Source organism: Odontesthes bonariensis, chromosome 1 (assembly GCF_027942865.1).
Source record: "Odontesthes bonariensis isolate fOdoBon6 chromosome 1, fOdoBon6.hap1, whole genome shotgun sequence".
Taxonomy (NCBI): Eukaryota; Metazoa; Chordata; class Actinopteri; order Atheriniformes; family Atherinopsidae; genus Odontesthes; species Odontesthes bonariensis.
Window position 1 is genome coordinate 42,653,688 of NC_134506.1, and position 16,383 is coordinate 42,670,070.

Genomic DNA, 16,383 nt, shown 5'->3' on the forward strand with positions numbered 1-16,383 from the left:
AGCTACTGGATCCTTAAATTTCCCTCGGCATTAATAAAGTATCTATCTATTTATCTATCTATCTATCTATCTATCTATGTTCAGTCCTCATACAGCCGTTACCCTTCCTGCTAGTTCCAGGGACAGAGCCACTTTCCACGCTCTGGGTGAAAGTCCGCATTTGCAGCGACATCACCCCGGTGTTTCACTGACAGGAGTGAAACCAAAAGCGGCTCAACGACCGCTCATCACCGCGGCATTTAAGCAGCCCCTCCCTTCACAATCCGACCGGGCTAAAAAGCGATCACAAACGCTATCGGTGTGTTTATAGGTGCAGACATGAGGCCATATTCAGTTGTGCAAAAAAAGGGCTTTAAACGGGTACATGCTGCCATTCCGACATACCGACATTCACGTTCAATTGTCGGAATGGTGACATTTTTTTTAAGAAATGAAACGTCCCGTCATTCCGAATTTCATTTTTTCTTTTTGTCGGAATGGCGGTATGATTTTTTCTTTTCAACATACCACCATTCCGACACGCGATTTTCAAAGAGTGGCATTAAATTTCATCTGGGCGGAATGAAAGAAAGATATGTCTGGAGAGAGCTTTTGTGTGTGCGCCAGTACTTCCGGTGAAAACTTCCGGGGATTTGACAGCTAGCGCGTCAGGTTAGGGCCAGTGGCCGTAAACAAAGGTTATAGCCGAGAAGAAAGATGATAATATATAACGTAGCTAAAAAGACTAGCTTTCTTCAGTAGCCTAAAGCCTGATTCTTACTCGGCGCAACCTCGCTTTGACCCATTCTTACTAGCTGGTCGCAAATGGCGCAAACGGTCACATGACCCAAAATTCCGCCACGCCCCCCGTCGCAAGCTAAAAAAATCCCCGCGCGTCGCAAGGGCGCGCACACAACTTTTTTTCTGACTTCGCGCGCGCTCAACCGGAAACAGCTGACCAAGAAAAAGAAAAAATGAACACTGCAGAGACCGCGGTGACCGAGAGGGTGCCGCCTCTACAAACATCTGTACGACACGTCTATGAAGCTACACTGGGACAACGTTTGGCAAAGTTCGTCTTGTTGCAAAGGACGAACATCCCACCATCTCTTCTGTTTTTGCCGCAGTCGCTGAGCTCTGAGATACATATACAGTTCTACACCCAGAGTAAATTCATTCCGCATCAGATGTGCCAGCCTCTGCTGGCGTGACACCACAGGTGGCATTGTGTATGCTTTCTTCGTGTGCTTTTCAGCTTGTTTCCTCAACAGTGACGCTCGCTGGTCTGGAGAGAACTGCAAATGTGACACATACTCGGCGCAAACTGTGCTTATGAGCTGAAGGAACTGTGAAGGGGCTGGCGCTTTCGATGACGTCATTAATGGTTCTCGAGCCAGAACAGTTGCGCGGTTGCGCCGAGTAAGAATCAGGCCTAATGCTTACCGATTTAGCAAGCCTAGCAGCCTCGTTGCTAATGCTAGCCGCCGTAACGATACCAACCATACCCGACGTCAAGGAGTTGGCTGAGCAGGGGCAAGATTATGGGGCTGGCAGAGTTAACTTCATAATGGGTGAGTGCAGGTTTCATTCACTTGTTTTCATTCTTTCACAGGATTGATTCACTTCGTTGGTTTATCCGATTGCTGGCCGCCGAGCCATTATGTGTCTGGGTTTGTGTGGGTTACTGATCATGGTTGTTAGCAGTCGATAGTCAGGTTGTGTGATGTGTGTGTATTTTTCCTATGGGTACGTGCCATTGACTGAGCGGTCGTTTTTTATTTTTATTTAATTAGATTGGAGAAACTAATTAATAATTTAAAAGTGTTGATAAACAAAAAGACAAAACATGTTTATTAGTCTTTTTTTTTTTTTTTTTTTTTTTTGCTGATCCGAAAAATGATCCGATCCGTGAGTTTTTTGATCCGTTGCACCCCTAATCGTCTCCTTTGACTTCCGGGTCACGACCCCGGGAAAACATCTGGAGCATGCGCAGAACGCAAAGTCTGATTCACCACGTGCTTCAGCGTCTACAAGCAGGTTTAGAGTGACTTTCAACCCAGTTATCTCGGGGTCTGAATCCCATCCGATCCAATTCTTAGTCAGATTAAGGTGTCTACATGCACTTAATAACTCAGTCTGATTGTAATTTAGCCAATAATCCGATCCTTTCAGTGCCATGTAACCCCACTGAGTGTGTTCTGTGCAGAAAGGTTTGGTAAAACCAACACAGAAAGCATACGGGTGACTATGCCAAGCATTCTTTTTCATTGTTTTATGACTAAAGTCAAATCAGAGCTGTAAACAAAGCAAGCAGGAATAAAATGGCTTTTATTTAGTTCTGCTCAGAGTAGCAACAGATTTACAAACAGGAAGCATCTGCCAGCAGGTGTACTTACTTCCAGCTGTCATTACTTCATGCTCCCTGTCTTCCTCTTCATCGTCTTGCTCCTGATGCCCCTCTTCTCTCTCGCGGTCGGCTCTCTCTTCGAGCTCCGCCTCTTCGTCGATGGTGCGAGTGAACGAGTGCTCCTGAGGGTCCATGTCCAGAGAGTCCTGATTGTCTGAAATCTGACCCGCAGAAACCAAAAGTCAACATTTGTTGCTCAGAAACTTAAGCAAAAGGCAGCAGATACAAAAAGAAAAAATTGTGCAGCTTTGCTCACTCACCCTCCTCTCGCGTGAGGAAGACCTCGTCTGGATGAAATCCATATTCTTACAGGCCAGCAGGCGGTTTCGTACTTTATAAACGTTCCGATAGACTTCGGCCAGCGACTTCGAAGGCTGGTACCTGATTGGGAAATGAAAAAAAAATCCAATGTGATGTTTAATGTAGGATGAAACAGAAATCATTCAAATCAAGTGAAATGTTTTGATCCGGTTGCTTCACCTTCCCTCCCCGCAGGCTTGGCCCAGCAGTCCGGTGTGCTTCAGCAAGGCCGCCAACACAAACCTGGACACGGTGTCCAACAGCGACTCATTACTGAGAGACGCGTTGTCCCAGTCTGCAACAGAAAACACAGCGAGGTCAGTCTGCACGCCGCCTTTCAGGGCTAATAACAGCACACGGGCACCAACTCTGTCATACGCACGGTCTAAAGGCAGACCTTTGCTCATGGCATAGTCCTGCATGTTGATCCAGAGGCTGTTGGCCGGTTCTTTAGAGGAGCCCAGAGCCAAATCCACCAGGACGCTCAGATCAGGACGCAGAGTGCTGTCGAAGGGCTTCTGCTCTTCGTTCCCGGACAGCGCCGCCTCCAGTAAGGAGCTGATGCAGGTGTCTGGGGGGCACAGGGGAGCAGACGTTCATCAGTTCAGAAAGGGAACACAGCTCTCACCAACAGCCGTACAGTGAGGCGTGCACGCCGTACCCAGCTGCGGGATGTCCATCTCCAGGCCGTTGCTGAAGAGCGGCGTTTTGAGCCAGTAGCCGGTATCCTGCTCCTCCAGCGAGGTCGAAGCCCCCTGCAGCATCCCACCGAGGCAGCGGCCCACCAGCAGGGCAACGGTCCTCTCCAGGTCCACGAGCCACACCCAGGAGAGCGCCGCCGGCGGCAGGGACATCCCCGAGGCCGGCTCCGCAAAGTCCGACGTGCCTGGACGGGGAGAAAAGGTCGGTTCTGAACACGGGCGGCAGGAAGGTTCTGCGTCTCATTGGCTGTGTTCGAAACCGCTTCTCCTACTACTCATACTAACTTCTTGAGTTAATAAGCGAGTTTAAGTAAGCGAGAAGTTCCCGGATGCATACTAGATTCTCTGAAATGTTGAGTATGCATCATGAGGTTACTACTCATACTCAAACTACCCAAGATGCAACGTAACGTGACGTCGCCGATTGTCATTTCCTGTCAAAACGGCAGTTTCAAGCTAGCTACAACGAGGGTAGGTTCACTTCCTGTTTTCAAAACAAAAGCACCAATTGTATGGTAATGGCTTTCCCTATGATAAAAGGCAACGGGTATTTTATTTTGTGAAAATAACCGGAAGTGCGTTGCTCACTGCGGCTAGCTTTAGTAGCGCCGAATTCGTCGGCACAAAATTGTAAATAGCCGGTATTTTGTCAGGTTTTCAACACGTTGGGGATCTAAACGACTACTTTCTCACCTGAAAATGTTTCAAATGTTGCTAAAGTTTACAGAGTTTAGAGCTTAAGCGAAATCAGCTTCAGGCCGGCTGATTTCAGCTTGGGCAGGAGCGAAATGCATTGTGGGTAAACGCTCTGCATACTTCTGATCGATGAGTATGCAGTATGGAAGTATGTAGTATGTAGTATGCGGTTTCGAACACAGCCTTTAACTTTCAGGGGGTGATTAAATTCTGGGGTCCTTGCTTTGATTTGACAACACAGCAGCCGATCAAATCACCCGACTAATCAGAGGTCTGTTCTTTGTCAGAAAAGCTAAAGGGAAATGCTGTTAACTGAGTAATCTGACTCCAGAACCAGAGTCCCACATAACATTCGTCTCTGACCTGGTGAGGACTCACAAACATGTTGATATAAAAGAGGCCAAATTTGAAAGTTAAAAACACATTATTCCTCCGTCTGTTTGAATTCACTTTAAGGCCCGCCTCCTGCCCTGATAGGCCACAGGGCTCCAGACTGCGACCAAATGGTCGCATTTCGCAATCACAATATGAGGTTGCGCGACTGAATTTCACATCTGCTCGCGCATGCACAACCAGTAAATTTGAATCCGTAAGAAGGATACTGTAAGTGGTTAATGTGTGTGTGTGTGTGTGTGTGTGGGGGGGGGGGGGGGGGGGGGGGGGGTCCAACAGTTAATCGCATTTACAAACATCTGTGGAAGGTGAAAGAGAAAGATTTCACATCACAACCTGAGTGCGTTCGAAATGAGCAAGCCAACTATTGACTCGCTCTTCAGACCTGCGGCTAGTGCGCCAGGGCCCCAGTCTACAGTGTCACAGTTGGATGAAGATGATGATGATGATGATGATTCAGAGTCAGATGTTTGTGAACCCAAAATTTTCGTGAAGAGTGGCTGCGAGAATTCAGCTGGTTGACGTATCGTAAGGAGGCCTAAACTCCATGAACAGTCGCTACCACAGAACTGCGGGGAACACGAAGTTTGCCGACAGCGCAGGCATTTATTTCGCAGCTTAAACGTGACACACTGGTGAAACACAATGTGAGCCTCAAGCATAGAGTACGCCGAGACATGTTAACCAATGAAAAAGCAACGCCACTGCCGGCTGTAAATCACAGCGCAGATGAGGCAGGAATGATGTTGAAATTTAAGGAGGAACGACCCTTCACCAAATTCAAAAAGCCAGCTCGATCTTCAAAGGTATGAATAATACAGTGAAAATGAGTAGAAATGTGAATATTTGGTCAGTATATTGATTTACGGTGTGCGCCCCCTAAAATTTTCAGTTGGGGGGGCTACAGCCCTCCCAGTGAAAAAAGTCAGTCTGAAGGCCTGGGCCAGCTGATTGGTCGACTGTACAAACCAGATGCTTCTTCTTTGTCCATATTTTCTAGACTTTTCAGGCTAACATTTCCGGATTTTAAGATAATTTTCAACATGATAACAAAGATCTAGATGTTTAATTGTTCGTGTAGTATGTTATATTCTGATCATGGTGCCGGATTTCTACCAGAAGATTGCAGTTTGAGTATGTAGCTCACACTAAATCCCTCACAGCCAAACCGAAACAAAAGCTGCAACTGGACTTTGGAACTCTGCAGATCCTTAAAGTGCACTTACACAAGTAATAAGACCTTTTTACAGTGCTGACCAAGCAGAGTTTACATTTAAACGTCATCTTTGAACTCCATTGTGACAGAATGTTGTGATAAGAAGAAACCAGAGTGGATTCTGGGAAGAACGGTGCAAACGCAGACCGCAGGCCTGTGCTGCAACTCGTATGGAAAAGGAAAGTCGCTGGTTTCCTGCTCACCGTGCAGAGGCCACTGCAGCTCCTGGTCCTCCAGGGGGGAGGCGGCGGGCAGCAGCCGGTTCAGGCGGTCCAGAGGCGGCAGCAGGTCCAGCAGGTGGCTCAGCAGAGGCCTCGCCACGGAAACCGGAAGCAGCAGCAGCGCGTTGACGATCTGACACAGCATGCTGCCAGCTGCCGACACGTAGATCACATCTGGAGAAGAGAAAATCATAAATATCAATGTTTAGAGTTTTGGAATTAAAGCTTCTGTTAAAAAAACACAAATAAAACTAAATATTCGAAAACTTGTTAATAATCTACAACTTTTAACATAGGAAACGCTGCATTAAGAGTATCAATCCTCTTCACCTTGCAGCTTCTCTCGGATGCTTCCATTCCAGGAGCTCTCCTTTATCAAGGCAGCCGAGCGGGAGAAGATATCCGTGGCGTGAGGCAGCAGGAGCTGCAGGTGTTTGTGAAGCAGAGCCACGCTGCTCGAGTTCTGGAACAGACACAGATTATCGGGTTATTCGTGTTATTTTCTGAGCTGAAGTCAGATCAGCGAGGGAAACGACTACACTTCACTGATCAACATCTGGGTCCTCTGCTCAAAGCCCCGGTTTCCACCACAGAAACCAGGAACTGAAGAGTTCCAGGGGAGAAACATCAGCCCCAAAGAGGCTCCGGTAGGGATGAGGTACTTTTGAAATGACCCTAAACGTGAAATGTTGACGGTTTCAAAGCTTAAGTCACAAATGAAAACACACAAAACACCACAGAAATGTGCAACCTGGACAGGTTTTACGTCAACATAGATGAAGCGAACTTCCTGGTTTTGACTCCATGGAGCTCTGATGGGGTGGAGCGACACACTTCAGAGGACATAAGTTACCGAATCTAACCAGAAACCTGAGTGCAAATGTAACCAATCCAGGGCAGAGATTATCTTTTATCTCTTGAAAAAATAAGTTTTCTGTGCTGTTTATGCACCATGCTGGGATCCATCCTGGGACCAATAATACAGTTCATAGTGAAGATTAGGGCTGGGCAACGATTCAAATGTTTAATCTAATTAATCGCATGATTTCCCTGATTAATCACGATTAATCGCATTTGTACGCAGAATCCAAACATTTATTCAAAAGTAGTGTATAGCTTTTAGCATTTAGCTTTATTTTAAATGTGCTGCCATATGAATGAAAGTGCCATAACATTTGTTGTGCAAACACACTTTTAACATCAGCATCTTTCTGTAGTTTTTATGTAGAAGCCTCGCTCCACTGTCTGTTTCCTTGAATGACTTGCTGCTATCAGTTGTGTGTTTTGCCTTTAAGTGATATTTTAGACTGGAACTACTACGCTGAGAAGACAATTCAACTTGGCAGAGTTTACAGATGACTTTGGTTCTGTCGACTCCGCCGTCTGGAAGAACTTTAAAATGAAAATGGCCGAGTAAAAGTTCCGTACCCTTCTCCATGTTTGGTGGATCCGCCGATTACTTTCTTTTCCTGTTCCACAGCAGACAGCAGCAGACTTTTACAGAATAAAAGCCTGTGAGCGACAGACTTTTACAATAATAAGATAAATAATAAAACCCTGCGTTATTGCGCGATAAAATATTTATCGGCGTTAAATAATAACGAGTTAACTCGCCCAGCCCTAGTAAAGGTGATCTTATTTGACTAATTTCCATCTGTATTTGAATAAATTCCCTCTCCTGATGCAGTACAAATGTCCCCTCTGAGTGACTGATTAAGTTTCCTCCTTTTGTCCTGCTCTGTACCCTCTGCCGCAGCTCTGATTTTCATCCAGCGAGCCAACACTGGAGCCGGTCTGCCACAGACCTTAAACCCCCCCCCCCCCACACGGCTGCAGCTGGTCGGCTTCCTCTCAGACTCAACAAACTGGCACATTTCTATCTGCCAAACTATTCTGAGTCGGCTCTCGTCTTACATGCATCCTTCAGAAAAGTACAGGAAGTTATTGTGTTTCTATAAATCAGCAGAGCTGGGACGGACCGCTGGGAAAACAGCTTAAATAAGCCACTCCATGAGTTCAGAATCAGGTGCAGAAGGGAGCTGGGCTGACATGAATTTTCTGAGAAAATGTGTGTGTGTGTGCTGTTGTGTAACTGCAGAACATTCTAGTAAAAAGCTCATTTTAAATCTCAAAGGTTAAATAAAACACCGTGTAACCAGCCTCCGCTGTCCATCCTTGAATGTGTAAACACTATTTCCCCGTGATTAAACCTGGAGAGCAAACAGAGGAGTGTGCACAGAGACCTCGGTGACAGCGTTGATGTGGCAGTAGGCCAGCAGCTGCTTCTGCAGGGAGCAGAGGAGCTGGTGCAGGTGGGCCGGCTGGCTGCTGTCGGACGACGACGTGCCCTGCTGCAGCTTGTCGCTGTTCTTCTCCAGCTCCCCGAACGCCTGGTCCTGCACAGCACAAACACATAAAGCCCATATGATCCAGCGTGTGTGCTCAGAGCTCATTCATTAACCACAACACTCACAACAAATTGGTGTAATTGTACGATTTACAAAGAAATGAAGCAGCTGAGGATGGATCTGACACCTGGAGCAAAGTGAGGCCGTTTTATATGTTATTACAGTCAACAAGCATATGAAATGATTTCTGTATTTTACTTTAAAAGATCTGACAAAGTTTAAATAATCCTGGATTATATTTAAGTACACTTCTTTAGATTTAAAGGGATAGTTCGCCTCTTTTGACATGAAGCTGTATGACATCCCATACTAGCATTTTAACATCGGTCTGCATGGTCTACACAGACAAATTGTTTATTTTGATACTTATATGATCAATAAAAAGATTAACATTCACAATAGTTAAGGGGATTGACCTTTTATGTTGCTTTAGAAAAGATAAGCTACTCAACAAAGAACAAACTTGACAAGTTTTGGAAAGTATGGAATGTTTTCTAAAATTTTCTTGAGAATAACAATATGGATGTAGATGGTTGGATGGATGGCAAAAGGACTTAGTTGTCTTTATTTGATTCATTTATTTAATCTCTGGTGTTTTTAGTTTTGTTTTTGTCTTGTCTTTGTATTTTTTTATATTATAATGTAATCTTTATTTATGATTGTAGCGTGGATTTGTGTGAGTACAAACCATATGCTTGCTTTATTTATGCTTTATTACAAGTCCCCTTTCTCTATTTTGTTTTGTTTTATTATATTTTTTATGTACCTTACTGTGCCATTGTGCTGTTTTGTATTGAACTCTGTTTGTTTATAAAATGAACAAAATTCTTAATAAATAAATGTTTAAAAAAAAAAAAAAAAAAAAAAAAGATAAACATTGGCTACTTTTTCACCAGTTTTCAGTCCAGTCCTTGCACCTATCCAGCAGAAAAAAGGCTCCTAACTCCAGGGATGAACCAGTCAAAGAGCAGATGTGGAGCAGCGGGATAAAAACTGGACCCGTTTCCATGTTTTATCTCAGAAATCTGAAGGTCTGAAGTAGGGCTGGGCAACGATTCAAATGTTTAATCTAATTCATGATTTCCCAGATTAATCACGATTAATCGCATTTGTACGCAAAATCCAAACATTTATTCAAAAGTAGTGTATAGCTTTTAGCATTTAGTTTTATTTTAAATGTGCTGCCATATGAATGAAAGTGCCATAACATTTGTTGTGCAAACACACTTTTTACATCAGCGTCTTTCTGTAGTTTTTATGTAGAAGCCTCGCTCCACTGTCTGTTTCCTTGAATGACTTGCTGCTATCAGTTGTGTGTTTTGCCTTTAAGTGATATTTTAGACTGGAACTACTACGCTGAGAAGACAATTCAACTTGGCAGTAAATGAAGGAGTTTTTAAAAAAATTTGAAATATGTGCTTTTATGTTGAAACAAGTAAAACAGGAAGTAGCGCCGGTTAGCTCCGTTAGCTTCACACAGAGACCGAGGAGCACCTGTAGCGGTGATGTTACCTGCTAGTTATCTTTATTTTATTACTCCATGCTTCGTGGTGTTTGCTGTAACTGTGTGAATGTGATGCATTCAACAGACTTTTACAATAATAAAACCTGCGTTAATGCGCGATAAAATATTTATCGGCGTTAAATAATTAACAAGTTAACGCGATAATAACGAGTTAAATTGCCCAGCACTAATAAAAAGATAAACATTGGCTGCTTTTTCACCCATTTTTAGTCCCGTCCAGCAGAAGAAAGGCTCCTAACTCAAGGGATGAACCAGTCAAAGTGCAGATGTGGAGCAGCAGCAGGATAAAAAACTGGACTTGTTCCCATGTTTTGACATGGGAACAAGTCTTTTGACATGAAATTTAGTCATTTATTATTATTTAGTTAGTAGTAGAATTATTATTGTTGTTAATTCAATCATTGTAAATATTTAAAAAAATGTTGAGCTACTTGACGAATTAGAATTTCCCCCATTGGGAGATAAATAAAGTATTTTTCTATTCTATTCTATGTTTTATCTGAGAAATCTGAAGGTCTGAAGGTGATTTTTTTTAAGAGAACACAGAGCGGTGCGGATAAATTCAGAAAAATACCAATCAGCATTAAATGTTCAGGCCTGCGTGATCACATACACACACACACTTTAAGTCAGCCTGTGCGTGTGTGTTACAATCGATATAAAGCTTTCCTCAGAGATGCTGGCGCAGGAACAAGCCGCTGCCCTGCCAGGAAAACAGGCAGCAGGTGACCATAAAGGATTATAGATGACTCATTCTGCCTCCAGCACTCAGAGACCAAGGAGGTGAGGAGACGGGAACACTGGTGCTGCATAAGCCGACTTCCTGATGGCTTCCCGCCTTCCTAACGTCGGCCGACATCGATTCTAAACACATTATAATGATGCAGCAAAAACCGAATCAATACCGCTCAGTCGCTCACCGTGTAGAAGCCCAGATTCCTGAGCAGCGTCTTCATGAGGATCTCAGCCAGGTGGGTGTCGGGGTGGCCCCCCGTGGTGCCGTGGGGGGGGTCGGGCGGAGCTGTAAAGGTCGGCCCGGTGGAAGAGACCTCGGGGCCGTCGGCAGGAGAGCTGTAGCCCAGGAGCGAGGCCACGTGGGTGTGGTCCTGGAGGCTGGTCAGGATGATGTCCAGCTGCATCCTCTGAGAGACACACACACAGAGCGTTCAGTTTCTGAAGGACGGAAGTCCGGATCTCCTCATCCAAGTAATTGTAGGACCTTAAATATCAATCTGCACCTTTAATGCTTAATTACAAGCGTTCAAAGCTTCTGATCTAAACTGGACGCCCCCCACGGTGGATTTTCTCTCCGCCAACACAACCAGCCAAAGTGAGCCATTAACCAAAGAAAGCCATCAGCCACTCAGTGGGGTCACATGGCACCGAAAGGATCGGATTATTGGCTAAATTACAATAAGACCGAGCTGAGCAAGGGTAATACTCCTTGGATATATGGCGGTGAATGAATGGGATCAGAGGCACAAAGCGTGTCATACCCCGGTATGATAGGTGGCGTTGTACCCATTCCAGCTGTTGCTAATAGAGCCACTTCCTGTTGACCTCTTCACCACCAACAACAACAACAAACTCAGGCATTGGAGAAAGATGGAGAACGCAGAGCCAGATGAAGCTACGTCCCTCTACATTTGGTCTGTGATGAGCTGCTTGTTGCACAAACTCGATGCCCAACGGAGCATTCTCCATCGCGTTGTTTGTTTCTTTCTGACGGCGACAGCAACAGGAATATCGTCTCCTTTGACTTCCGGGTCACGACCCCGGGAAAACATCTGGAGCATGCGCAGAACGCAAAGTCTGATTCACCACGTGCTTCAGCGTCTACAAGCAGGTTTAGAGTGACTTTCAACCCAGTTATCTCGGGGTCTGAATCCAATCAGATCCAATTCTTAGTCAGATTAAGGTGTCTACATGCACTTAATGACTCAGTCTGATTGTAATTTAGCCAATAATCCGATCCTTTCAGTGCTATGGGACCCCACTGAGTGTTTCTTAGATGCCCCACAGAACCAGCTCGCACCTGTAATACGCAGCAGGACCAGAGTCCCAGTGAGAGAGCTTCTGCTTTAACTCCGGCCTTTCAGTGTCAGCGTGAAGCTGCTTCACTTCTTATCGATCGTGACCAAAATAACGATCACGATTATTCACTGATTTTAGTGGAAGTTAGAAGTTTTTATTCCACTTTTCTGTTGACACAGATCTGCCTTCATCCGTGCTGTGCTACATTCCTGCTGATGTACAAATCAGTTCAAAATAAAAACTGGAGATCTGCCTCTAAAATGCAAAGAAAGCAAAAAAAACTGCAGGAGGGACGAATCCACCTAGGCCCAGAAAAACAATCCAGTGGTTGTAAAGGTGAATGGTCACCAACATCAAGCAGCACCGACTGTGTTTGAGTCATTTAAACACAAAGAGAAAGCAGGTTTTACCCTGTTAGAATATTCTCAGAGATGCTCTGAATTCATCTGAATGTTTGATTCTGATGAAAAGAAGCAGGAATGCAGCTCAGTGGGGACGGAAGAGGAGTTATGTTCACAGAGAACTGCAAGAAAAACCGATTTATTGCTGCCAAATTCATCTGTTTTACATGCACACAAGTCGTGATAACCAGTGTCGCAGTACCACTAAGTGAGACCTCTGGCTATGTCTTATCTGGTTTAACTAACCCTAACAACAAACTTAAATCTTCACTGGTTTGAATCAGAGAGGCTGGAGGTGGGAAACTTCCTCCTCCATCATTCCAGGCTGCAGGTACCTGTCCTTTGGAGAGACTCTCCCATCTGTCGGGGCCCTGAGGCAGCAGGGAGTGGAGGAGCTCCATCCTCTCCCTCAGGGGGGGCAGCAGCATGGTCGCCCCCACAGACAGCGTCTCAATCACCGCCTGATGAGAAAACACACACACACGGAGTCACCACTTCACCGTCACAGTAACAGCCAGCAGCTTCAGAAAGAGCTCTCAGTTTAAAGGGACAGTTCGCCTCTTTTGACATGAAGCTGTATGACATCCCATATCAGCAACATCATTTATGAACATCTTCTTACCCCCTGCTGCGTCCTGTGAGCAGAGTTCCAGCCTCGTTTTGGTGCTGATGAAGGTAGTCCGGCTAGTTGGCTGGGGTTTAAAAAATAAAGCGTTTTGCTTCTCAAAACAATATGCGTTCAACAGAGTAATACATTTGCATCACAAAATCGTTCTCCAGGAAAAAGTCAGACCTCACAATCGCTTGGCCCTATTTTCTCTCCCTTCGTATCACTGCCTGCTGTGTAGACCGTGCAGACCGAAGTGCAGACCGAGCAGCAAACACAGTAACAGGCGCGGCTGTCGGCAGCAGGCAGTGATACGAAGGGAGAGAAAATAGTCCCAAGCGATTGTGAGGTCTGACTTTTTCCTGGAGAACGATTTTGTGATGCAAATGTATTACTCATTTGAACCCATATTGTTTTGAGTAGCAAAACGCTTTATTTTATAAACCCCAGCCAACTAGCCGGACTACCTTCATCAACACCAAAACGAGGCTGGAACTCTGCTCACAGGACGCAGTAGGGGGTAAGAAGATGTTCATAAATGATGTTGCTAGTATGGGATGTCATACAGCTTCATGTCAAAAGAGGCGAATTGTCCCTTTAACAGAGCCCCATCTCACAGCGCCCTCTGGACACTGAGATGTTTTTCATGCTGACTGATCACAAAAGTCTTTTTTTACCTCCTGAATCTCATCCGGCACGGAGGAGTCCATCAGCCTGAACAGAAGGTTCCTCAGAGGCCTGGCCTGCCGACCCAAAATACTCGTGGCCACGCCCCCGGCCAAAGCCAGAGCCAGGTGATTGGACAGGAGCCGAAGGCACAGCTTCAGGAAGTTATGATGTTCCCTGCAAACAGAAAGGTTTTCTTTTATCTACTTATCCCTTTAACTGATGAACAGATTTGAGCTTTTAATGTCGTTGTATGGTTTCTTTTTGTTTTGGTCCTTGTCTGTACTTAATATTAATCTGTTTTGAATAGATTTTTTTCAGGTTTTCCTGTTTTGTTTTTTTGTTTGTTTTCCTTTTTTTGTTCTTTTCTTTCACTCTGTGGGTTTTTGCTGTTGTATGGTTGTTTGTTTGTTTGCTTGTTCACCACGTTCTGTGTAATATAAGGCGCTTTCATGCTTCTATACAAAGCTTTTCATGTATAATTTGGAAAAGTAATATAGATATGTTTAAAAAAAAAAAAAGAAAGGTTTTCATTGGAAATGAGGAGATAGAAAAAAACTACTGTAGCTGCTTCAGGCCGCCACACCGACCTGGACGAGGGGAAGGGCAGAGGAGGAACCTCGCTGTTGATGCCGTCGCAGTAGCGCTCCAGGAAGGAGCGCAAATGGGAGAAGGTGCTTTCTTCGAGGTCGACGCAGTAGGGCCGATGCCACGCCACCACCTGCCTGCAGAGCAAAAATCAGGAGGATCTCATCAGCTCCACACAGCTGCTTAACTCACCAAAGATTTAACACAACATCAGGAACAGTGAGAGCAGCAGAGGGTGGAACACCAGCCTTTTACTGTCAGTTTCATCTTGTCCCGGTCAAATAGTTCAAATAAAACCTAAAAACACCTCTCAGACCACGATGGCAAACACTATGAGGGGAAGGAGAGATGTCAGGGATGAATTCATCGAACAGGAAGTATCCTGAGCTGGAAGAATGTGAGCAGCAGCCCTGATGGGAGCCATTTGAATTCTCCAAATACTAAGGAAAGGAGCTCCGACGCTTCCTTAACGAGCTCCTTCAGAGGAGGAAATACAGGATCATCCTTCACCAAGAAAGAAACAAAGAAAGGAGCATCCTCCACCAACTCCAGCCCCTCCAACCACCCACCCGCTGAGCTTCCTGACTCCGCTGTGACCCACCTGTCTCTGGGCAGAGCCGTCCAGGCCAGGCTGTGGGACGTCCCGGCTGAGATCTGCTGGATGGCGACTCCGTCCAGGCCCACCACCTTCTTGGGCTTGGTGATGGGTCCTGTGGAGTTGCCCTGGCCACACTGACCCATGGAGTTGTTGCCCCACGCGTACACCTCATTGTCTGGAAGAAGAAGAAATATCAGAGATAATCAGAGCAATAATAATTATTCTACTAATCCTGGAACCAATCAGACTCGCACTGTGTGAGCCTCACTTTGGCTCCATTGCCCACACAGATGAACACAAATCTACCTGCCTCTAAATTCTGAGGACTTCCCCACGGTCACTGCCCCCCCCCCCCCAACTCCTCGGCAGGTTTAGAAAGCTTCCTAAAATGATTTTGTTTGTTATTAAAGCTTTTCATGGGTCTCAGGTCCTCTGAGAAGCTGCTTTTAGATGTTACCGAGGTTGGTTTATAAGGGAGCTGGACTGGAGCTTCAGGCAGAACTCATGTGGTCCAAACAGGTAATTACACATCCTCCACAGCTGGTATTACCTGCGGTGTACTGCAGGGCTGTGTTTTAGGTACCATTAAAGTCTCTATTTACATGCCTCCCCTCGGCAGACTCATCGTTAGGGATGGGAATTGATAAGATTTTTACGATTCTAATTTGGTTTGATAACACTTTATTTGTCCCCGAGGGGCAATTTAAAAGGCATAAGGAGCAGCATCATTAAAGACAAACAACATTAATAACATAAAACAAACGAAAGATTCCATTTTCGATTCTGCTTAACGATTCGGTTCCCTTATCGATTCTCATTTGGAGAAAAAGGACAACAAACCGGTCGATTAGCATCAACTTTGTTTGGTTTAGAAGTAACACGAGTCATGACCTCACAAACCCAACAACGGTGAGGTCCACATTGGTCTATCATGGCCTGGGTAATTGAACTCTTCCTGCTCTGGTGAAAGGAGAAGCTGGAGGTAGAGGTGAACTGGGGGTAGTACCACCAGCCTCTGGCTCTGAGCCAGTCAGGCTCTGTCTCTCATGATTTCATCTAAATGTAATGCCTGAGAAGGCATTCATTTAACCTTAACCGTTACTAACAGCAGCTTTTACAATCAGGCAAATGGTGCTAACATGATAGGCAGTGTTTGTTAGTTAGTTACCTGCAGTGTTAGCCGAGGACATGCTAACGTTGCTAACGTTGCTAACGTTGCTGGGTTCAGATTCACCAACGTTAGTCCGGAGCAGATCGAAAACGCGACATTCATTCATAGTTATTGCATGTTGGTAGTATTTCCTCCCTTTGGTGAAATATTCACTTTGAAAGTTGCCCTGTTGTCGTCTTTTTTAGGGATGTGTAATCAAACTTTGGAGCGTTTGTACCGCTTGGGCGCCATGTTTACTGTTGAACACTGGGGACCAGTTCTCAACAAGAACCGGTTTTCGATTCCTATCCCTACTCGTCGTGTGTCACAACATCTCTTCATCGCCATGGGGACGACACACAGATATCCACTGAGACCCAAGAGGCCTCGCTGACTGTATCCGACCGTCTGAATGATAAAACAGCGTTCGGCCCCCAGAACTCCACCAACCTCACGATAAATAATCTTGGCCCTCAGCAGAGACACACCTTGA

General features: G+C 45.3%; 1 protein-coding gene across 12 annotated transcripts in view; it reads right to left on the reverse strand.

Moving 5' to 3' along the window:
* herc1 (HECT and RLD domain containing E3 ubiquitin protein ligase family member 1) overlaps positions 1 to 16,383 on the reverse strand; it is a 108,291-nt gene that overhangs the window by 74,975 nt on the left and 16,933 nt on the right. For 9 of the 12 annotated variants that reach the window (XM_075467254.1, XM_075467246.1, XM_075467238.1 and 6 more), the window contains 13 exons: positions 14,744 to 14,915; positions 14,145 to 14,279; positions 13,566 to 13,731; positions 12,617 to 12,742; positions 10,767 to 10,988; positions 8,157 to 8,309; positions 6,244 to 6,376; positions 5,896 to 6,087; positions 3,348 to 3,572; positions 3,069 to 3,257; positions 2,867 to 2,981; positions 2,647 to 2,767; positions 2,376 to 2,547 (listed from right to left, as the gene is read on the reverse strand). In XM_075467254.1, the coding sequence (XP_075323369.1) occupies positions 2,376 to 2,547; positions 2,647 to 2,767; positions 2,867 to 2,981; positions 3,069 to 3,257; positions 3,348 to 3,572; positions 5,896 to 6,087; positions 6,244 to 6,376; positions 8,157 to 8,309; positions 10,767 to 10,988; positions 12,617 to 12,742; positions 13,566 to 13,731; positions 14,145 to 14,279; positions 14,744 to 14,915 (2,121 nt within the window). The remainder of the gene's footprint in view (positions 1 to 2,375; positions 2,548 to 2,646; positions 2,768 to 2,866; positions 2,982 to 3,068; positions 3,258 to 3,347; positions 3,573 to 5,895; positions 6,088 to 6,243; positions 6,377 to 8,156; positions 8,310 to 10,766; positions 10,989 to 12,616; positions 12,743 to 13,565; positions 13,732 to 14,144; positions 14,280 to 14,743; positions 14,916 to 16,383) is intronic. The other 3 variants (XM_075467264.1, XM_075467230.1, XM_075467291.1) reach the window with 1 other exon arrangement.